A 23,441-nucleotide genomic window follows, 5' to 3' on the forward strand; every position below is an offset into this window, starting at 1 on the left:
AGTCCAGAGCCTTCTGGGACTCTTCGAGGGAGAAAGGAATGGTGGAGAACTCGCAGACCTTTTTGTCTACTTGCAATTCTTGCGGAGATGGCTGCCTGAGTTGGTATTAGGCGAAGGAGACGGAGCAAATCTGGGTGGACTTCAATGGAGAATCTGGGCAGACAGTCGGCCTTCGCACCGACCATGTGGGGGTGGGTTTTGGGTATTTATTGGGGAAGATGGAAACTGAACACCAAAATTCTTTCTTTTACTGGGTAAGATTTATTGGATCTGTATATTGTAGCAATTAAGTTCTTAAAATTTTAATATTTCAGCAACCAAGTCCTTTATTATTAACAAAGGCAAGTTATTACATTTTTTTAAATTGAATACATTGGAGAAAATTATGTAGATTTAAATATTTTTTTCATTGAATTTAAAAGCTTTTTTAACATCAATTTTTTTTTCTTTTCTCTCAGGGTAATTAGACAAACTGCCTCTGGGAAAATCCAAAAAACTCAATAAAGTAAGACTTTTCTTTTCAAAATATTTTCATTTTTTTTTTTATCTTTTTTTTAGTGAGTTTTTGAATCCGTTGGTTTCTAACTATCACTTATTACAATTTTGTTTTTCAAAGTTAAACTAAGCCTTAATTCATTTATAGTAACAAAACTTACAAACTTTTTAGAAAAATATGTGTTCTTCACTATCAATCAACATTTCACTGTGTTTTGCTACAAAAATAAAAAATAAAACATTTTTCTGTGTTCAGAAAAATAAATACATTTTCTGTTTATTCGGTGAAAACTTTACTTTTATTAATAAAAATGACATTACTGCTAAAATACTAAATTTTTAACTTTCCATTTAATAACTTGGCTTTGTTTGATAAAAAAAGGGCTTAGTTGCTGAAATATTAATATTTTAAGAACTTAATTGCTAAAATTATAATTTAAAAAACCAAACTTTAACAAGTAATATAGTTCATGGACTAATACAATATTAAATAAATTTAAAAAACAATTACCCAATTTTTCCTTTAAAGTGACAATTAAAAAAATAAATGCTATAAAAGTTTTTAAATTCAACGAAGATTAAAAAACAAGAAAGAAAGAAAGAAAGAAAACTATGTAATTGTTTCAAGGTGGAAAAGCAATTCGGACAAAATAATAATAAAAACAATAAAAGCATGTCGTTGGTAGATATCACCTTAACGTTTTATTTAAATAGATCTGTTCTATTTTCAAAAAAAAAAAATAGATCTGTTCTAAAGTAATAAAATACACTCATTTTATTAATAATTAATTTAAAAGTAGGAAGTATTTGTGGTATAAATATTTTATGATATGTTTTGGAGTTTATACACTAATATATCTATTTTTTTTTCGCCAACAAAAATATCTAATATTACGTTTTTGTTACATTCGTCGCTACTGACCACTTCATAATATATATTTTTTAAAGTATTAATTTATTTTAAAAATTAAATGTAAAATATAAAAAAACTAATCAATTAAAAAAAAAAATTTAAATCTTATTTTTCTCCAGATCGCCCAAATTTCCTCTCTTCAATCGTGACAACCCCGACGATAAACGCCAAATAACAACATTAATTCTTGAAAACAAAGCAATAACTTCCAATTACGAATCCATAACATTCAACATTTGATCAGTTTTCAAACCACAAACGAAATTAAAAATAAAACATATGAAACTAAAGTGCAAATAAAAATACAGGCACACACATATGTATATGTAAATATATGTACGTCGAAAGAGTTTATATGTATGTAAATATATGTATGTCAAAAGAGCTTCAAGAAGAGGCCTTTCCAAAACTACGAACAACCTTGGAATAAAAATTCCAGTCCGGATGGCGTGGAGTTATATCAGGCTGCCCAAATGGATGTTTTTCAACATAACAAGGAATATCATCAGCTGCTTTTGCCAATTCATCCAGGTAAAGACGAAGCTCACTATTTGGACCTATTTACACCAAAATTAGTACTGTACAACTAACCAAATATGCATTTGTATATATATTATTATATACAAAAAATATCAAGGCATAAAAAATATCATAAATGTAAGCCACTTACCTAGAGTCATATCATCAACATCATCAACTTTATATTCATGCTCAATAAATAAAGATGTGTTTGACTGAAAACAAAATTTAAAAAAAAAAAATGTGTTAAAAAAATGGCTACTCATAATAAAGATTAAAATGAAGAACAAAAAACAAATATCCATGTGTTGAATAAATTACAGGATTTAGCAGAGCTTTATAAGGCTTGTCGTCTATTAAGAGAGTGTTTGATGAAGAAAACGTCCCTTTGCAAAGGTATTTGTTTTGCCACAATTTATTCAAATCCTTCAAAAATAAAGGTTTATCTTTCTTCTCCAAAGTACAGAAACCTGATCTAGTGCATTCATTTTGATCCTGAAATTTATAAACTACTAAATATTTTTATGAAACAAATCATGAAATAGGAAATAGTGATCACAATTGAAATTGATGATAAAAAAATAGAATGATAAATTGATTTTAAAGTAAACTTGCCCATGCAAACAGCAGCTTGCCCTTTAATCCTTCCATTATGCAGTCCAATGCATTGTTCAGGTACCATCTGATAAAAAGAAATGGTATTAAAAAAGAAAAGTAATTATGTACAAATAAGAAAAGTATAATAGTGGTATGGTAATAATACTAACTCCCTAGCAGAGGACCATATTCCCACTTCAAATCTATCCAAGCAAAACTTCATGAAATCTTCACAGTAAGGCCTCTTGTAAACTGCAAAAGAAAGTAACAAAGGTATTATTGAGAAATTCAATTAGAAAAAATATACATTATACTTTAGAAATGAATTAATGTTAATTATAATTGCTAAGGGGCACCACTGGTGCCCAACACCACAAATAGGTAGCTTATCGCTATTGGTGCAATCCAATATCGAATCCCACTTGTTTGAATATCGCTAACCAATCATAGAATGCCACATCATGTGGTGTTGGGTACCTTAAGGTGTCAAATAGCAACATTCTTACCTAAAATGCTTCCATAAGATGTGTCAGGAAGACGAGATCTAGGAACACTAGACCTATCATAACGGTAGACCCTATGGCAAAGCAGTCCACCAAGAGCAAGAACGATAAGCTTTCTCTTTCGTTGACCAAGGTTCAGTCTCTCTAACAAGTCCCCAAACTCTACACCATCATTTTCTTCATGGTGGCTACCACTTTCACATACTAGTTTTCCTTTCAGTTTATTACCAATCCCTTCGGCCATCCTTAATTTTCTCAAGAAAACAGTGCTCTCTAAAATATAATTATACAGAAAGTGAGTAATATATTGTATATATATATATATGTAGCACTACTGCGAGTCCTAAAGGATCCCGTCCGTTGAGTGTCTTTAAATTAAAATTTTAGGACTCGTTTTGCATGCCCTTAAAACTTTGTGGCATCTTAAAATCATTCAATTACACTTGTTAGAGCAAGCAAACTACTTAAAACTCAAAGATCCAAAAAAAATATGGAAAATTTTCAAGTTTCAGCATAATGAAATAAAAATAAAATAAAAAATCATATTGTCTACCAAAAATGAGCTTTGTGCAACTTTCTTGAAAAAAATTTCTTTTGTAGCATCTTAAAATCATTTAAATACACATGCTAGAGCAAACAAACCAAGGATCACTCGATATCAAAATTTTATTGGCCGCAAAAATTAAACCAAGGAATTTTTGTTAAATCGAGACTAGAGAAAACCAATCCAATCATAATTATTAATATGTAAATATATCTTTACTATCACACATTTATTACTAGCTAACCATATTGATTTATATATTTCTTTATTTAAATCTTATTCAAATATAATCGAGATTGCAAGTATTACTACTTATGTACAATAAAGGAACGGCTACGCATATAGGCACTAATAACTAAAATCTTCCAAAGCTTATACAATAATATAACAAATAAATATACAAATATAAAACAAACTGGAATCTAGTATATTATATAAAATATATATTATAATACAACAATTTATTAATCTTTATACAACCTAATAAACTAGTGAGGCTATTTACGATGGAAAAAGTCAGTAAATCAAGTAAATGATTCGACTATTTTTGGATAACTAGAACTAGAACTATAGCTATATGTTAATCAAGTAATAATTCTAATAGTATTGTATCATTATTTAAATTTCTTCTTGACTTCGGATCAAGCTAAAAGTCAATAATGGAAATAGCTTAGAATATAACAAAAATATAGTTTAGCAAACTTTACTGATCTAAAATATAATTCATAAAACATTGCTCTCCATATTTATTCCATTCAACACTCTAAGGAGTACATTCCAAAATCCTAAACTTGTGCAAAAAATAGTATATATTTTATTAAGTGTACCACATAGTTTAATTTCTACATTTGTTACAATGTCGTATCACATAGTTCATGGTACTTTCAATTAGATACCGACAATTTTTATATACAAGACACTGAAATATAGAAAAACTTCTCACAAATCGCAAATACTAATTTGTTAAGAATTAATCGGACAAACCTCTGATTCATTTTGTATGTACTAAGCATATACTTGGGAACAAACAAACAATCATGGACTAAAGAAATAGAATTACACAAATATGTATATGACCATTCTATTATACAAGAAACTAGCTATATATGCATCTAGCATTTTTGTATTTATTTTACCTTTTCTAAAAATGTTCTAATCTATAGTCTTAAAGGCATCAATTAATTTGTTGATATGCTCATAGTCACATCATCTCTATCATCATATCTAATCACGGTCAAAACCAATCCGAACATAACCATATAATAGATACAAACAATTGAGACTATCAATCTTTTTCAGCATTAAATCACGAAATTAAAAGTTGACCAATTAAAAATATATTACTTGAGCAGTTTTCTGCAATTAATAACACACACAAAATACAAAAACAAAAAAAAAGAAAGAAAGAGAGAAAAAAAAAATGGTCATTTACTCGATTTTTTTCTCCATTTTCAATAAACATGTAAAGTTTTAATTTATACATCTATAATATCTATCACAATACCTTAAAATTTAAATTTGTCAATAACCAAATTAGCTTTGACTCCTTGACCACTGTGTCTGATTCCCTAAAACCATACCAAACAAGAAGATAAATAAATCAACAACAAATTTCTTGCACACCAAATTATCAGAAGCCTGCCCATGAACCCAAATTTGAGCTGCTGGATATAGTTAATGGAAACATTAAAAAATATTGTTTTAATAGATATGTAAGACTGTTACATACTGTGAAAACTTGAACAAAAAGCATAGATTATTTAAAGATTTACCTCTAAAAGTAGCAGTAAAATCATTCAACAATTTGTTGTTCTTTGAAACGTTCAAGACTCAAATCAACCAAGAGAGACCCAAAATGGCCAAGAGAGAAGCAGTTTGGTCTATGAAGCTTGTGGCAAAGCTTCAAAAGTCAGTGGAAGAATAGTGTGGCGGCTAAGATGAGGAAGGAAGAAGTGTTTGTAGGATTTATGTTAGATTAACATAATGGTTATCTTTTTAATATAAATAATAGATTATTTTGTTATTATAATTATATAAGACATAAAATACAATCAACTTTTTTTTAATATTCTCAGAGTTATTCTTGGTATTCAATATTAATTAATTTTTATGTTTTGTTTTAAATAATTGTATTCAATACTCTTTCGGTGCCCTTAATATTCTTATATTCTCAAGGTGAGCCCTTAAAAGTGAATAAAAATCTTGTGGCTCAAAACTCTCTGTCCCCTTTCTGTCTCTCTAATTGAAAATGAACACGTATTTATTTTTTTTAACCTCGCGCGATTAACAAATAAAGCATATTAGTTAACACTCTGTTACTCTTTTCCGTTACTTTTAGAATCCTTAATTTATAAATCTATTCTTTTGTCAAATATTATGAGAATATTTGTACCTCTCGGTCAAATATCATTCAGTTACCAATTACCTCTCTGTCCCTCTTTTTATTATGCTTTCAGAAGATTGAGAGCACACTCTCCTAAACTAGAAAAAATATCAGGGATATTGAATTTGTTTCTGCAAAAAGTGAATCATATTCAATAATATCACATTCAATATCCAAGCCTGCAATAGAGAAAAGATTTATGGTGAGCATTCCTCCAATTTATGCCATTCATTTAAACAATTATATTATATTATATATTATTTTAATTTATTTTATTTTATTGTACAAGAATAATGATTAGGACTTATAATATTTATTTTATATTATATTGATTTGATAGATTGATTGTTTTTTAAAGATAATTTGATTGTATAGATTGAATGTTTAAAAATAAGTTCTTTTGTTTAAACAAATTTACCCGATAACAAAGGTGATTTTTTAATAATATTTTTTTATTTATATTGATTTGATGAGCTATTGATTGTTTTATATAGAATTTGTTAATTTTAATTTTAATCTTTTGACATATTATAGATTCATAGTTACTTAATATCTATTGTTGGTACTATAAAATAAGAGAAATTGATGAGTAATGGCTCTTTGTCAAAAAAAAATAATAATAATAAGAGAAATTATCTGAATAACAATTGCTTAAGAAATAGAATTGATATTTTTACCTTTGTGGTTTAGCTTAATATTTTATTTCATAGAAGAAAATTTGTTACTATTAATTTCTAAATTTATATTTTTGTTAATATTGATGATAGATATGGACAATAATATTATAGAAGATTTTCTCTCGCATCGAAGATTAGAATTTAAGTATAATGAAGAAAATCATACTGTGAGCTTTGAAGAAGTATTGCAAGATGATAGCAAAGATATTGAAGCTAGCATTGGAAGTGAGAAAAATATCAAAATGATCCATGCATGTATTCGTGATGAAGTGATACCTAAGGTTGGTATGGAATTTGAAATTGGAGAAGAAGTATATAATTTTTATAATACTTGTGCTTACAATGTAGGTTTTAGCATTCGAAGAAGTAAATGACATAAGGATAAAGATGGGAAAATGAAGGATAGAATTTTTTGTTGTTCTTGTGAAGGTTTTCGTGGAACAGATAAACGAGATGTTAATATGAAACGCCATCGTGCTGAAACAAGGTTTGGTTGTCTAGCCCAGATAAAAATAAATTCTCGTCAAACACGAAAATATAAAATTGTTGAATTTATAGAAGAGCATAGTCATGTGACTTCAAGTCCTACCAAGAGTCATTTGCATCGATCCCAAAGGAAATTAACTGCTGCCCAAGCAGTTGAAATTGAATTGGCTGAGGATTATGGAATTGCTCCTAAGGCTAGTTTAGAACTCATGGTTAGGAGAGCTGGTGGGCGTGAGAATCTTGGATTTACTCTTGATGATTGTCGGAATTATATACGCACAAAAAGAACAATCCAAATGAGAACAGGAGATAAAAAAATTAAAAATAAAAATAAAACTCATCACAATTAATTGTGTAAATTGGAATTTCATTACACAAATTCATATTTACTCAAAAAAAAAATATATGAATGTGATAATATACACAAATGAACTAATATGGTATATAGAAACAAATTAAGAAAAAGTTAAAAATATTACAATTTTAATAAAATAATATGTGTAGCTATATACTTTTTTTAAAGGTAATTCTGACATGCATTAATAAATGATTGGACAATTCACTTTAAAAAAAAATTACATTATAGACTTATTATAGTATTTTTAAAGGAAATGTATGATTTTTTCTCAATTTAAAAAATATTGACAGATTGTTAATTAGATGATAGTTGACCGAGAGGAACAATTATTGTCACAAAAGAATAGATTTATAAATTAAGGATTCTAAAAGAAACGGAAAAGAGTAACAGAGTATATATTAATATGCCTTATTTGTTAAGGGAAATTTGATAAATCATGCTTACATTAGCTTAATAATTAAAATTTAAACCAAAGTTAACCACCATATGATACAAATGCTCATCTTTCATTTAATACCAAAAATACTCCTCTCATAACAAAATCCCATACCTTTCCTCTCTAAAATCTTGCAAGAAAGATACACATGGGTAAGTGATTTTATTTGATTCTTGTTGTTGTTTGTTGTTTTTATGATTTAGAATGCTGTTTAGATATTGGATCTGTAGTTTGTTGGTATTTTTTGCTGTTTTTTGGGTGAAAATCGTGGTCTGTGAAAATTTGCGTTTTTTTGGGTTCCTTGAGTTTTTTTCTAAATGTCTGATGCAGAAACGATAGTTGTTGAGTTTCAAGGTTAGGGATGAGGTCCGATGGCCACCCGATGCTTGCCCGATATGTTTGGTTACCCGATGGTCATTAAGGTTCGATGGCTACCCGATGGTTGCCCGATCATTATTTTCAATCTACACACCCTTTTTAAGTACGATAATGGATCGATAGTAGTCTGATATATGCCCGATAGTTGTTATAAAGTTAATGCGGACCTATTAGTATGATTGTACACGATGGTACCCGATAAGTGCCCGATGCTTGCCCGATAGTACGATGGTACACGATGGTGCACGATGGTACACGATGGTGCACGATGGTACACGATAGTGATAAAAAAAACTTAAATAAAAATCGTACCTTTCGGCTTTTCCCCTGCCCATTTCCTGTTCCCTCCCAAAACTCTTCACTCCCACAAAACCATCGAGCAACATAACTACTCTCACCCGACGCCTCTCTCTCCCTCACCCACCCTCACCCGACGCTTCTCTCTCCCTCACCCGACGGTCGGAAAAACCCCCACCGGAGACGAAGAAAAACCAAGCCCCAACCCCCACCGGAGACGAAGAAAAACCAAGCCTCACCGGAGAAGAAAAACCGACACCCCATTACGCAAAAATGTCTAGGGTATGTGTTTTTTTCAATTTCTTTTCCATTGGAAAATGTTATAGTATGTATTGTTGAATTTGACTGTGTGAAATCTAACTGTGTGAAATCTGATAAACCGTAAAATTTTGAAAAAAATTTCTGGGTTTTTTAGAGGTACGATAGGGTACGATAGTGGGTCGATAGGGGTACGATAGTATTTGTGTTTCTCATAACTTCAGGTTGAAGATGAGTGTACGATAGGGGTACGATAGTGGTTCGACATTGGTACGATAGGTTTGTGTTTTCTGATAACTTGAGGTTGAAGATGGAGGTACGATAGGGTACGATGTGTGCCCGATAGTGGGAAATTTGGTTGTGTTGTTGTAATCCGATGGTGTACGATGTGAGGTACGATTGTGCACGATAATGTTATAGTTCTAGTTTTTCATTGGTGTCCGATATGGTGCGATAATGTCCGATAGTTGCTCGATAGTATATTGCAGAATATAACATTTGATGTTTTTTTTTGTTATTCTATTTAATTGGGTATTTATTTGTTTTATGCAGAACTTAAGACCTCCACAACTGATAGTTCCAGTAGAGGAACATTTTACGGGACGTATCACTTGGCGCGGCAGTTGGTACTTTCCAAAGATTAAAGCAAAATTTATACAGTGTGGTTTATTGGATAGGGTGAAGGAATCCCCTTTCAAACATTTCTTCATGGCGGAACCATTAAATTTTTCTGGTGCCTTAGTCCATCAGCTGTTGTTGCACAAATTCAGAGGGGAGAAGACTGACGAAGTCCAGTTTTATATTGGAAAAAAAAGATATAGATTTAGCCAATTGGAGTTCGCTTTAGTTACTGGTTTAAATTTTGAGGCCGGATCGTCTGAAGCTGAGATTAAAGCGAAGAACACTTTGGATCGGTTGATTCTTGAGTACTTCAATGGTCATTCCCCAGTGAGCATAGGGCAACTGCGGAGAACTTTTGAGAGTTGTCAAATAGTTGATGATGTGTACAAGATGGGTTTATGCTTATTAGTTGAGGGTGTTTAGAAAGGTCGAGAGGAGAAGTTGATGGTTTGGACTGACATGCTGAAGATGGTAGACGACGTTGACTTCTTTTTCCAGTACCCATGGGGGAAGATATCATACCAGAAGTTGTTACAAACTTGTCAAAAAGACTTTGTTGAAATGAAGAAGCATTTACAGAAGAAGATTGAGAAAGGAAAGACTCAGAAGGAGGCCAAGTACTCTATTTATGGGTATGCTGCAGCATTGCAGTATTGGGCTTTTGAGTCCATCATTGAGTTAGGTCAGGATTATGCTGTGAGATTGGGCCAAGGCATTCCAAGAATGATCAACTGGCAGAGCAAGGAGAAAGTAGAGATACACAAAGAGCAACTTATTAAGTTGTTTACCAAAAATGTGAGCTTTTACTTTACTTTTGAATGTTCTATATTTTTTTCTAGATATGCAATTTTATGGGTACTGCACAATAGGAATACGATAGGGTACGATTTGAGTACGATTATGGGGTTATTTTGTGGTTTTTTGTCAACTGTTTGAAAACTGGCTAAGGGGTACGATGGTGGTCCGATGGGGGTACGATATGCATGCTTTATTAATGTAGTTGTAGAGGTACGATATTGGTACGATGTTGTACGATGATGGTACGATAATTAGCAAGTAATTCTCGCTTACGGGTACGATATTGTTATGTTATGGGTACGATAATTGCATGATATGGGTACGATATGGTACGATTGGGGTACGATAGTGTACCCTTTTTCACTGATGACAATTACTTATTTTTTATATTGTTTTGCTTTCCAATCTAAATATGCATTGTTTTTTGTGGCAGTTGACAATATACCCCTACCTGTGTGCCCGACCTGCTGAAGAACAGTATGTGAGGACCCTTACAGACAATGAAGCCCCATTGTATGTGGACATGGGGTTAGAGGAACTAGAGGTGGGTCCCGATGGACAGCCTACACAGGAAGCCTTACAAAGCCAGGCTGAAAAGCTTGCTGAAAAGTTAGCTGAGCAAGTAGAAGCAGCAAATATTTTTAAGGAGGTTCCACCAGCTCAACCTGAGGCACCTGAGGTTCCCCCATCAACACCTCATGCCAGCACCTCCTCCCAAGCTGAGCAACCAGAATACTCTATGACTTTGGCCATGTTGGAAAAGGTTGAAGGGCAACAAAGTGCCCTTATTAAAGGTCATTCCGAGATCTTGGGTCAATTGCAGAAGCTGATGACAATGATGGAAGATCTTAGTAGGCCAGCTCTAGATCCACACCCTCAGTCCACTGAAGAAGGCCCTCAGTCTCCTGTAGATGAAGACATTCTCCCTAACGATTACAGACCTGATGATGTAGATGATCACATTTTTCGCACACCAGAGGATATGCAAATTACTGTAATCGGAGATACTGAAGATTCTGAAGTACAATTCTTAAACATAGCTCCACCAGCACCGGAGAAGAGGAGAGAAAGAAAGAGGCCTAGGTGGTTCGATGAGTACACTGTAATGAGGAAAAGGAATAAGAAATCGAAGACAGCAGTGAATGTGGATCCATTGAGGGTTGTTGATGGTAAATTACTTATGACCTTTCACAAGTGGTTGCTTGGCACCATTGAGAATAAATATCCGAGGGAATGCTTCTCAGGGACACACGATGCTGCTTGGTTCCTGAAACTGCATACTCTGAGGACATGGCTTTCTGACTCTGTAAGTTTTCTATAACTTCATAATTAAATAATGTTGAAAATTTATTTAAATGTTTCTATATGTAGTGGTACGATATAGGTACGATTGGTGTACGATGGTAGTACGATAATTATAAGTGTCAAATTATAAATTGTTTATATGTCAATGGTACGATTGTGGTACAACATTAGCACGATAGGGGTACGATATAATTTGTTAAGTAGTTACTATTACCATCGTAATTTTAGAATTTGTAGTGGGACGATATAGGTACGATGGTTGTACGATGATGGTACGACAGTGAGACACTAGTGGGTACGATGTTGTATAATATTAGTTTTTTCCATAAAGGTACGATGATGGTACGACATTAGCACGATATGGGTACGATAGAATGTTTTATTGTTGTTATTTTGTTACTATATTCATGTACGATTGGGGTACGATTATGGTACGATTGGGGTACGATAGTTACTATATTCATGTCTGATAGTTTTTTGTTTATTTATTTTGGTACGATAATGTGGTTACTGACTTAATTTTCCTTTAATGTAGCATTTAGATGCAACATTCCATCTCATGAGGAGGCGTCTAGAATTTTATCCTAACGTGTACCCTCAGAAATGTGTTGTTATGCCTACAATTTTTCCCGAATCATTGAAGGCTCGGTGGGACGCTTTTCCAGGTTCTGACTACTCTAGATTTAGTTGGGATGACAGTATATTGGACCTGGTTAGGGGTGATGCAGTCCAGTTCTTACCGAGTTGGCAGAACAAGGAGTTCATTTATTTTGCCCTATTCTTGAAAGACCAATTGCATTGGGTAGCTGTAGAGGCAGACCTAAATGGGTGGATGCTCAACATCTTTGACTCCAGTATTGGATCAATTTCCGAAAACGATTTGATCAGCTTGATGGTTGACTGGTGTACCATTTTCTCGTCGGTCTTGCGACAGTCCGGTTTATTTGAGAATCATGACGTTATACTCGCGCCTCAGTTGACAGCATCAGAGAGCCAGGTCAGACCCTTCGATTGGAAACTCACTCCACGTGAATTCGTACCGCAAACAAAATCCAGGTGAACTTTATTAAATATCACATATTAATTATTATTTCTTAATTACAAAATTTATTAAATTATTGTTTATTTTCTAATGCAGTGGCGATTGCGGATGTTACGTAATTGAGCATATTGAACATAAGCTTCTACAACTACCATTTGATAATGTAACTGACAATAATATGAAACTTTTTAGGCAAAGGTGGTGTGTAGACTTATTCTACCAAAACTTATGTTGAACGGTCTTAATTTTTTTGAATTGTATAATTTTTTTGATTGCTCTTTTTGTAATTACTACATTTTAATGTGCTTAATCTTTGCATCGTACTATCGTCGATCACTATCGTACTCTATCGTACCCTCACATGCCTCACAAATTTCACGAAACTGTACTGAAACCATACCATCGTACCATTATCGGACCAATATCGTACATTATCGTACCCTAATGTCGTACATTAACTATCGTACTACATCGAGCAACATCTTACCATATTGTAAGATACATTTAAATAATCATACAACAAACAATATCGTGCATTGTCGTACCGACATCGTGCACTATCAAACCAACACTGGATTATTACATATTTAAGAGTTTCATAATGGAGAAAAAAACAGAAAAAAACCTGCAAAATCCAGCACATAACAAATATTACTAGTTCATGCAGAAATAAAACATAATAGGTCAACTAGAATACAAACAAAACAATTTAACCTCGGTACTTGCAAGACGCTTTGTTGTGCCCTTTACCACCACACTTGCTACAACATCGTTGTATCACAACCTTGTCTCCATTAGAAGGATATCGATTTTTCCTAATTCGTCCGACCTTTTGCTTCTTCGGTCGGCCTACAGGTTTCTTCTCAATCGGTACTCCAACTTGGATGTTCTTAATGTCTTCAGGCAATTCCCAATCATCCTCATCACCAACTGGCATAATTGTCCCCTCATATGTGCTCTTTCAACTCTCTCTTGTGTAATATTGAGAGCACAATGCGTACATGCTAATATTTCGTTCTTGAGCAGCAGCACATGCATGTGGACAAGGAATCTTCATGATTTGGAATAGGCCGCAACTGCATGTTCGTGCCTCTAAATCAACTATACCACCGCTCTGAATTGTTCCTCCGGGGTGGACATTAAATGTATAAGGTCCAGCTCTAGCGACGCTTAAGAACCGAGATTTCTCAAATTGACATGACAAGTCCCCCTCCATAACTGGTGATAGAGTCGTGCTACACTTTTCAGCGTTTTCCTTTCGAGTAGCAAACCATGTTTGAATAGTAAACCTGATGAATTCAACAAAAGCAGTGATCGGGAAGGCTCTTGCGTCCTTAGTTTTGCTGTTGAAACTTTCAGCCCAATTACTTGTCATTACATTGTAACGGTCCCCTGGAAAGTACGCACGAAGCCATCTTTCAAATACAATGCCCTCAAGATATAGTGCAACTCGAACATCCATTGCTTTTATCTTCTCAAATTCTCTTTCAAAATCTGTCTTCTTATACGAGTAGGCATAACTGTAAATATGATCCGTGAAGCAATCAATCTTGAACTTGCTAGCCACTTTCATAATAATGTGGTGGTAGCATGCGCCATGGGGTGCATCAGGGAAGACAAGTTCCAAAGCATGAACAATGCTTTGATGCCTATCCGATACGAATGCTAAGTTCTCAACATCACCAATCGCTTGTTTCAACTTCCTCATGAAATAGGTCCAAGAGTCGTGGTTCTCACTGTCAACTATTGCGAAAGCAATCGGAAATATGTGGCTGTCTGAATCCAATGCCACGGCACACAACATTTGGCCACCATACCTAGTTTTCAAGAAGGACCCATCAATACATATAACAGGTCGACAAAACTTGAATCCCCGCCTACAAGCACCCAGAGAAAAAAAGCAATACTTGAAGCGACCCTCGTCTACCTTGAACTCAGTAATGGAATCGGGATTGTTCAACTGCAGCATGTGCAAGTACCCAGGTAACTTCGAATATGAAGCTTCAGGCGTACCCCTAACTATGTGGAGTGCTTTCTCTCTGCATCTCCAAGCCTTCTCATAACTCATTTCGATCCCGAAAGAATTCTTCATATCTTCTCTTATTTTGGAGGCTAAATAATCTGAACCGTTAACTGAGAATTTATCCTTGATCAGTTCGGCAACTACCAAAGGTGATGCTTGACAGTTATCTTTTTTTCGAACATCGAGGGAACATGTGTGTACATTTTCAAATGCTGTCAACTCGAACATGTTAGAAAGTTGCTTCTTCTTCCCTCTTAACCTCCACCCACAATCAGGATCCTTGCATGTAATGTACCAAACATCAGTACCAGACTTCTTAACTATAAAGTCGAATCCCTTCTTCATTGCAACACAAGCCAGCAACCTTCTTTAAATGTTCCTTATCTCTGAAAAACTTTCCTAAATGAATCTCCCCGCCCGATGTGCCACCCATAGATATATAGTGACTATTATCCTCAATGTCTTCTCTTGTAAACATCTGAGCTTTGAATTTACTATAATATGTCGAAGAAGAGAGTGGATCACTAAATTCTCTAGCATCATTTGTTCCGTCTGGACGACTACTACTAGTACCAGGTGTTTGGCGATCTTCTCTACAGGGTCTACTTCTACATGTTGTTTGCCTCGGTATTTGGTACGACAGTGGACTCAGGCTCAAAGCTTGAGAACGGACCTCTGTTTCTTGGTTGTCTCTTACATCTTCATTGCAATCAAAATCAGCATCAGGTTCAGGATAATCAAGAAAATCGTCATTGCCCTCAAAATCATTTTCAGGGTCAGGACAATCAGGAAAATCATCATGAAATGGCATCTGTGCTTGATAACTCTACAAAATAGAGTTATTTTACCACTTTTTATGTGCTAATTGTTGCTTAATTCTTGAGTTTTTAATTGATTTATTAAATTTTAAAGTAATTTTGAATTTATTGGGCTTATTTTGATTTTATATATATTTGTATGTTTTTATAGTTATTATATTATAATGTGTTGTAATTTAATTATTTGAATTATTATTGTGTGTTTAGTGGTAAAAATAAATGCATATTTATTCAACTTAAGTGTCAAAACAAATTAAGTTTAAATTAATATTTTCTTTGAATTAATGAGATGTATTTGTATGTTGAAAATATTTATTTGAAGTTAATTTATACTATTTTATAGAAATTTATTTGCATTTTTTTTGTTTAAAGGAAATCTATAATAATAGTGGCATTCTTGAAAGGCCTTAACCATGCTCCATGCACTCAGCCGTGGCCCAAGCCCAGTAGCTTCTCCAAACAGCCACCTGCCACCACAAGCTTCTCCACACAGTTGCACTTCACGCCCCATTCAGCTACACTAATGCTCAGCCTCTCCTACTCGCCAGCTGTCTCCTCACTTTGAAGCACTCAGCTTCAGCCTTCACGTGACCAGCCAAGCACTCAGCTGAAGCTTCATTCCTTCAGCAAGCCACCGTGGGCCTCCTGCCATTTTCCAGCAGCCCAAGCCCGTGGGCCTGTCAACCGGCCCAGACGCCCCAGCTCGCCCAGCAGGGCCCAAAACGCCCCAGCCGCCTCTTGCTGCCATATAGCACATCTTGAGCCCATCATTTTACATTTTGTCCCCTATGACAAAATGGCCAACTTTTTACCCATTTTCTACACACTTTTTACCCCAAAATCATCATCACTCCTACAATTTACCCCTATTTACCATATTATTATTAACTTAATCAATTTACTTAATTTAAATTGATTAGTTTAATAATGTCATTTTGGCTATAAATAAGGGTTTTCAAGACCATTTGGGTGCTTAATTTTGGTTACCATCTTTTTTCTCTCATTTTCTCTCTACCATTCTATCTTCCATTTGGGTTTTTCAAGAGCATTTTGCAAGTATGTATGTCTTTTATTTTGTAATTTCTACTCTAGTTATGTGCTTCTAATCTTTTTCATAAGATTATTAAGATCATGATGAAGCAACTTGTAACTAGATAATATTTATGTTGTATGTTGATTTCCATTGTAATACAACAAAGTCTATGGATTTTTCTTCTTCATATACTTCTTTCATCTTAAATATCTTGTATTTTAGATTGTTGGAACATATTTACACTTTGTTCTTCATTAGTGCATAAACATAATATTCTTTGTGTAAGATGTGTCATTAAATTGTACACATCCATGCTTAGAACAAAAATATTATGTTTTGCCTTATAAATAATGTTCATTGATTTATTTGTTATTTCATTAGTTTGATTTACACTAAATGCTTTGAAATTATAATTTTGAAAAGTGAAGAAAAATCCTATCTTTTTATAAGAAATTTGTGTTTGAAATTATAAATCTTTTTGAAAAATGATAGTTTAAATTATTTTAACTATCACTAACACTTGGGAATCAATATACTAATAAATATTATTAAACTTACATTTTGTGGATTCTAGGATCTTAATAATCTTTTCTTTTAACACTTATTTTCAACTCATTATTGGTTTATTTTCATTATCTTAAATAGCTTTATTTTTCAATCTTTTATTTTATGTTCATAATATTAAAACTTATCAATCTTTGGAACTAGGTTAGAATTTATTACTTTTGATTTAAAATAGTTTCATTTTCGATTTTAGACAACTCCTTTGGGTTCGACATCCTTGCTTACGATCACTATTCTATATGGACGATTCGTGCGCTTGCGATATATAAATTTTTAAACATACCCGTTTTGGGTCCATCAGTGCTACATGATCAACTGTCAGTATGAAAGGGTTTGATTCAGGTACAGCAGTGGCTACCAGCACCTCCGGATTTGTTTCTGGAACATAAGTCCCAGCCTCACTACGAGTATCCTTAACAATACTTGGTGGAGGATTACGATCAACAATGATATTCTTCTCCACCAAAGTCACAAAAAAGGGAACAAATTCATCTGGCTTCTTCAAAAGCATTGACAAATATAAGCTTACACCCTTGTCATTCCTTATAAGTTCAGGCCGATACATTAACCCTTTCATGTACTAATAATTCACTTCTAATTTCAGGTTATACTGCACTTTGTCAACCTCCAACTCTGAGTACAAAAGTTCAACAAGTTGTGAGTAAGTTATGTCCTTCTCCAACTCGAACGTTAAATTTTCGGCTCCATTAAAAACCCAATCTCTACCTTCACGCTCCCAAACACCATTATACATTAAGTACGCGAACAAAGTTGACCCTATCATGTACAAAGAAAAAAAAAATCAGTAAATGGCAACAAAATGTCGAAATTTAGTTCAAATGTTTTGGCATCGTACTAGTATCGGTCCATATCGGGCGGTATCGGGCAAAGTTTTATTTATGTTTTTGATCACTTAAAACACTAATATCGGGCAAGTATCGGGTAACATCGTGTACCATCGTACTATTAGGTCCGCAGTAACTTAATAATAACAATCGGGCATATATCGGACTACTATCGATCCATTATCGTACTTAAAAGGGTGTATAGATTTAAAATAATAATCGGGCAACCATCGGGTAGTCATCGTACCTTTAAAACCATCGGGTAACCAAACTATCGGGCAACCATCGGGTTGCCATCGGACCTTTATCCCTAACCTTGAAACTCAACAACTATCGTTCCTGTATCGGACACTATCGGGCATTTAGAAAAAACTCAGGGAACCCAAGAAAATGCAGATTTTCACATAACACGATTTTCATCCAAAAAAACAGCAAAACATACCAACAAACTACAGATCCAACATCTAAATAGCATTATGAATCATAAAAGCAACCAACAACAACAAGAATCAAAGAAAATCACTTACCCATTTAATCTCTTTACTATGAGCAAAAATAACACAAAGCTTGGTGTTTCTCCTCAAACAATCCACAATGTCCGAATGTGTATCTTTCTTGCAAGATTTTAGTATAAAAATCTTGTGTGTAAAACGTATGGTGAAGAGAGAGTGAGAGAGAATGTATGGTGAAGAGAGGTAGAGAGGAAGAGGGAGAATAGAGAGGAAAGGTGTTATGAGAGGGGTATTTTTGATATTAAATGAAAGATGAGCATTGATATTATATGGTGGTTAACTTTGGTTCAAATTTTAATTATTAAGCTAATATAAGCATGATTTATCAAATTTCCCTTTGTTAATCACGTGAGGTTAAAAAAAATAAGTACGTGTCCATTTTTAATTAGAGAGACAGAAAGGGGACAGAGAGTTTTGAGCCAGAAGATTTTTATTCCTTAAAAGTCACCACTTATATTATAAACTTAAATTTTTATTCAAATTTTTTTAGGACCCACATATATTTTTAGAATACTCGTTGAGAATCCTAAAATATATTTTTTAAAGACTTTCAATGAGAGTCCTAAAAGTTCTAAATGCATTTTTTAAGACTTACATTTAGTTGTATGTCCTAAAAAAGTGACCGATAAATGCTATTTTGTAGTAGTGTAGTGGTGCCCCTTAGCACTACTTATATGGATGCATGGGGTCAGCTTTTCGGCTTCTTGATCTATGGTTAATTTGCCTAGATTCAATACCTAATTAATTAACCTCTCAAACTTGAATTTAATTTATTTGACTGTTGCACTTCTCAACGATCGATTGGGTGGGACTAATTTGACGTGCATTTTGGAAGTTGAGACTCTTATAGAAATGCACAACCATTTAAACTATTGGATAGTAATTTCTTGTTTTCTTGAAGAAGGAGAGTCGTTTCCGATCAATTACTTTATTCTTTTTTCTATTTCTAAAAAAATAAAAATAAAAACTCATTATTTTGTGTATTTGATTGGGGATGTTATTTGTATGATAAATAAATATATATATATCACTTTAATGTTTTTTTTTCATTTATTTTAATATATCTGTTTCATTAGTAAAAAAATACTTTCATATTTTATTAATGTTACGTCTAGATTTCGAGACAAGAGGTTATGATCCCGAAAATTAGACTCATCAGGTGTGAGCTCAAAATGTATGAAAACATCATATGGTCCAGCCATAAAATCTCTGAAGTAAAACAACGACCTCGAAGATGTGTAACCTCAAGATATTTTCTGAGTTCCAAATGGCACGACACTGGGATATATCTTTTACCGATTGTCTTCAGATAAGACAATCCGAACTTGGGAAGTGCAAGCTCGGGTGTGACAGCTTTGACAGTACCTACCTATCCCAAGCATGGCCTGAAGTTGGGTGACAAGTTCGTAACAGTTCCGTAAGTCTTGACAGTCACAATGCCGATTGTTGATCTCGAAGACCTGATGAGTCACTTGGGATAGCCCATTACGTGTGAACATATTTATTGTTGTGTAATCCCAATATTTAAGGGATACAATTTAATCTGTTTTCCGTTCCCGATTTTCATGGAATGTTTCCATATATATAGGAGATATTGCATGTAATATCATTGTTTCAATTGATATACAGAATATCTTCCCGAAATATGTAGGAATGAACTCTGTAACCTTCCCTATAAATAGAAAAGGAATCACCACTTGTAATAGTCGGATTCTCTGATTTCTAACTTTTGGAGAGAAAGCTCTGGTAGTTCATATCTGAAGAATTTTCAGAAAACTCCAAGTCTTAATAATATAGACTCGTGGACTAGGCAGAATTAATTGTTGAACCACGTAAAAACCTTCTTATCTTCCTCTTTAAATTCATTCGCTCCATTTTCATTTGTTTAATTGCTCTACTGTTTAAGTTGACGAAAAACGGCGTCAACAATTAATTATTTCTTTAAAAGTAATAAAATAGAGTTTACTTTAAAAAGAAATTTATTTATATTACAATTTTATGTAAACAATAGATACAAACAATGTACAATTCACGTTTACTTAGTTTTATTTATAAAATTTATTAATTATTTTTTATCAAATTTATATGATTGTCATATGAATTTCAAATAAATAGACAATATAATATATATAAAATAATTTCATACACATATTAAAAGATAAATTAAACCAAAATATTGTTTATATATATATTTTTAAAATATATATAATATGATAATATTTTAGATTACAAATTAGCTCATTTTAGGTAAAAAAAAATATTCATGATATTATTCGAATTACACTTTAATGATTGGAGAATAAACTTGTTTATTCTTGATAGAAGATAAATGTTATTTTAATTTCTTATTCAATTATATAGTCATACTATTTATATATATACTAGATACAAACAACGTGCAATACACACATTTGCTTAGTTTTATTTATAGAATTTATTAATTATTTTTTATTAAATTTATATTAATGTCATATAAATTTTTAAATAAATATCATATTTTAATTAAATAATTTATTTATTTTTGTTTAAGCTTATGTTTGTTTTAGTTTGAATTTGAGAGTGACAACGAGAGATTATATATTATATATTTAATGTAATATTAAATATTATACGTGGATTTTAAATGTAAGTTTCTTGCAAGTTTTTTTTAAAACAATAATTTCTTACTAATTCACAGTAGATTATATTATATGTTCAATATGATATTATTATAATAAGTGAGTTTAAGTTTAATTAAATTTTATTTAAATTATAAAACGTATGATTTTATTATTTTTAAATAGTTATCATTATAATATATCTAAAAAATATCATATTTTAATTTGATTAATTATTTATTATTTTAAAATAATTATTATTGTAAAATATCTGAAAAATATCATATTTTAATTTGTTTAATTATTTATTATTTTTAAATAATTATCATTGTAAAATATCTCAAAAATATCATAGTTCAATTTTTTTAATTAATTATTTTATTTTATTTAAGTTTAAATATTTACAAACTACCGTTAAATATAAAAATATTCTGCTAAATATAAAAATATTCCTTTAAAGTTAACATTAAAAAAATAAAAAACCGTTAAAACAAAAAAATTTCGTTATCTACACATTTATTATATAGAAGAGATATATGATGATATGACTTATTCTATTATTCTCTTTTTATTAATTATCTCATGAGTTTCTTTAATTGCTAATTGTGTTATATATTATTAAAATGATGAGGTCTCTATATTCACTTGTTAAAACCAGGAATTTGCAGAGCTGCAAAATCCAAAATATCAATATTCCAATACCTACAATATATCAATATTCCAATACCTAAATATATTGAGAGTCAAATTAAGATCAACCAACATAGGGAGCAACTCAGAAAATGGGAGGTATAACAATAATCTAACTTTGTTTTTTATATATATACTTTAATTAATGGTTTTGTTTTGTGTCTAGGGTTTTCATATTGATGATGATTTGAAATATATCCCAATGGAATATGCCCCTATTCCTACGATCACACCAAATTGGGAAACTTCATCACAAGCAAAGGATGCAGTAATATTTGCACTCAAAGAGTACAACAAAGATAAGGTGTGTGCACTAGAAATAATAGAGATATATGTAGCAGGCTCACATACTAATGCTTCGGGGTGTTTGGTATGAGAGTTTGGTTTGGTAGGAATAAAAATGTTAAATCTAATCATATTTAGTAAGCTTGTGAGACTTGCGTTTCATATTTTCTTAATCTAAACCCCTCTGACTCTACTGCTACAATCTCAAATCTCATACTATAGAAATAATAGAGATATATGTAACATTGTTGGTAGCAGGCTCTCACAGACTCATGTTTACGGGGTGTTTGGTATGAGAGTTTGGTTTGGTGGGAATAAGAATGTTAATTCTAACCATATTTAGTAAGCTTGTGAGACTTGTATTTCACATTCTCTTAATCTAAATCACCTCTGACTTTACTGCCACAATCTCAAATCTCATACTAGAAATAATAGAGATATATATAATATTGTTGGTAGCAGGCTCTCACAGACTCATGCTTCGGAGTGTTTGGTATGGGAGTTTGGTTTGGTGAGAATAAGAATGTCAAATCTAACTATGTTTAGTTGTTTAGTAGGTTTGTGAGACTTGAGTTTCACATTCTCTTAATTTAAACCCCTCTGACTCTATTGCCACAATTTCAAATCTCACTCCAAATACTCCCTTAAAGTTTAATTAATCAGACCAATTTGCTAAAGATATGACATGCATATATATATATATAATTATAATATGAATTAATTTGTTTTTGTAATTGTGTGCCACTGTCAGCTTGAGGCTATTAAGCTGAAGAGGATTGTGAAAGCGAATGGGATGCCAGTGAATGGACGTTGGTTTTATCTGACACTAGAAGCAACAGATGAGCGCTTTTACGAAGCCAAAGTTTACCTAAGTCCTCGCAACTCCAAAACACTTTCTAACAAATTGGAATTTTTTAGGCTTGCCAAACACTATCCTATGAAGGCCTAGCATGAGCGAATGAAACCCACTGTTTTAAAAAGCAGTGACACGTTAGCTATGATGTTGATGTTGATGTTGATACTCTTTTATTAGCATTTAGTACTAGTAGTCTTGAAAAAGAAGAAGAATATATGTTTCCTTCCTTTATTTGAGATTTTTTCATTTTGGATCCAAAACATGATTCTTATAAACCTATTTCTTATTTCAATATTTATTTCTTTCTAAAAAATTATACATAGAATAATATATAGATAGGACTTGTATTTTTTCAAGGAGATGGAATGCAATAGTGAAGCAATTAGGGGTATTTGGTATGGGTTAAAGTAAATATGAGAATGAGAATCTAAGAGGGTGTTTGACACCTTAACTAAAAAACTGTTTTTTGTTTTTAAAAGCTAAAAACTGTTTTTTGAAAACAAGTGGTGGTGTTTGGCATTGTTTTCATAAAACAATTTTTAAAAACAAAGTTACAAAAAATAGAAAATTTTGAGAACAAAAAAAAGTTGTTTTCTGTTGTTCTCAAA

The 23,441-nt window shown here is 32.4% G+C and overlaps 2 protein-coding genes and 1 long non-coding RNA gene across 5 annotated transcripts; 2 read left to right on the forward strand and 1 right to left on the reverse strand.

The window, feature by feature from the left end:
* Positions 1-1,592: 1,592 nt before the first annotated feature.
* Positions 1,593-5,678, reverse strand: LOC133831764 (uncharacterized). Of its 3 annotated transcripts, none has more exons than XM_062262173.1 (8): positions 5,344-5,678; positions 5,076-5,139; positions 3,031-3,300; positions 2,695-2,776; positions 2,543-2,609; positions 2,249-2,422; positions 2,079-2,142; positions 1,593-1,955 (listed from the first exon to the last, which is right to left on the reverse strand). In XM_062262173.1, the coding sequence occupies exons 3-8, from the start codon at positions 3,269-3,271 to the stop codon at positions 1,864-1,866; spliced, it is 720 nt and encodes a 239-aa protein (XP_062118157.1). In that variant the 5' UTR covers positions 3,272-3,300; positions 5,076-5,139; positions 5,344-5,678; the 3' UTR covers positions 1,593-1,863. The 3 variants fall into 3 exon arrangements, with proteins under 3 accessions (XP_062118157.1, XP_062118155.1, XP_062118156.1); XM_062262171.1 differs by having other exon boundaries at positions 1,593-1,965; positions 5,344-5,672; XM_062262172.1 differs by lacking the exon at positions 5,076-5,139 and having other exon boundaries at positions 1,593-1,965; positions 5,344-5,672.
* Positions 5,679-6,651: 973 nt separating this feature from the next.
* On the forward strand, positions 6,652-7,117 carry LOC133829556 (uncharacterized). The gene is made up of 2 exons (XR_009891830.1): positions 6,652-6,912; positions 7,061-7,117. It is a non-coding gene; the product is annotated as an uncharacterized LOC133829556 (long non-coding RNA).
* Positions 7,118-12,088: 4,971 nt separating this feature from the next.
* LOC133829557 (uncharacterized) lies at positions 12,089-12,959 on the forward strand. Its single transcript, XM_062259260.1, has 2 exons — positions 12,089-12,624; positions 12,707-12,959. Exons 1-2 carry the CDS (start codon positions 12,128-12,130, stop codon positions 12,843-12,845), a joined length of 636 nt encoding a protein of 211 aa, XP_062115244.1. The 5' UTR covers positions 12,089-12,127; the 3' UTR covers positions 12,846-12,959.
* Positions 12,960-23,441: the final 10,482 nt, after the last annotated feature.

This window comes from Humulus lupulus, chromosome 4 (assembly GCF_963169125.1).
Source record: "Humulus lupulus chromosome 4, drHumLupu1.1, whole genome shotgun sequence".
Classification (NCBI taxonomy): domain Eukaryota; kingdom Viridiplantae; phylum Streptophyta; class Magnoliopsida; order Rosales; family Cannabaceae; genus Humulus; species Humulus lupulus.

Coding starts and splice junctions, on each gene's coding strand:
- LOC133831764 (XM_062262172.1), bottom strand. CDS start 3,271: ATGGCCGAAGGGATTGGTAATAAACTGAAAGGAAAACTAGTATGTGAA. Junction 2,610..2,694: donor ATATGGTCCTCTGCTAGGGA/GTTAGTATTATT, acceptor TCTTTTTATCAG/ATGGTACCTGAACAATGCAT. Junction 2,423..2,542: donor GCAAGCTGCTGTTTGCATGG/GCAAGTTTACTT, acceptor TATAAATTTCAG/GATCAAAATGAATGCACTAG.
- LOC133829557 (XM_062259260.1), top strand. CDS start 12,128: ATGAGGAGGCGTCTAGAATTTTATCCTAACGTGTACCCTCAGAAATGT. Junction 12,625..12,706: donor GTACCGCAAACAAAATCCAG/GTGAACTTTATT, acceptor TTTCTAATGCAG/TGGCGATTGCGGATGTTACG.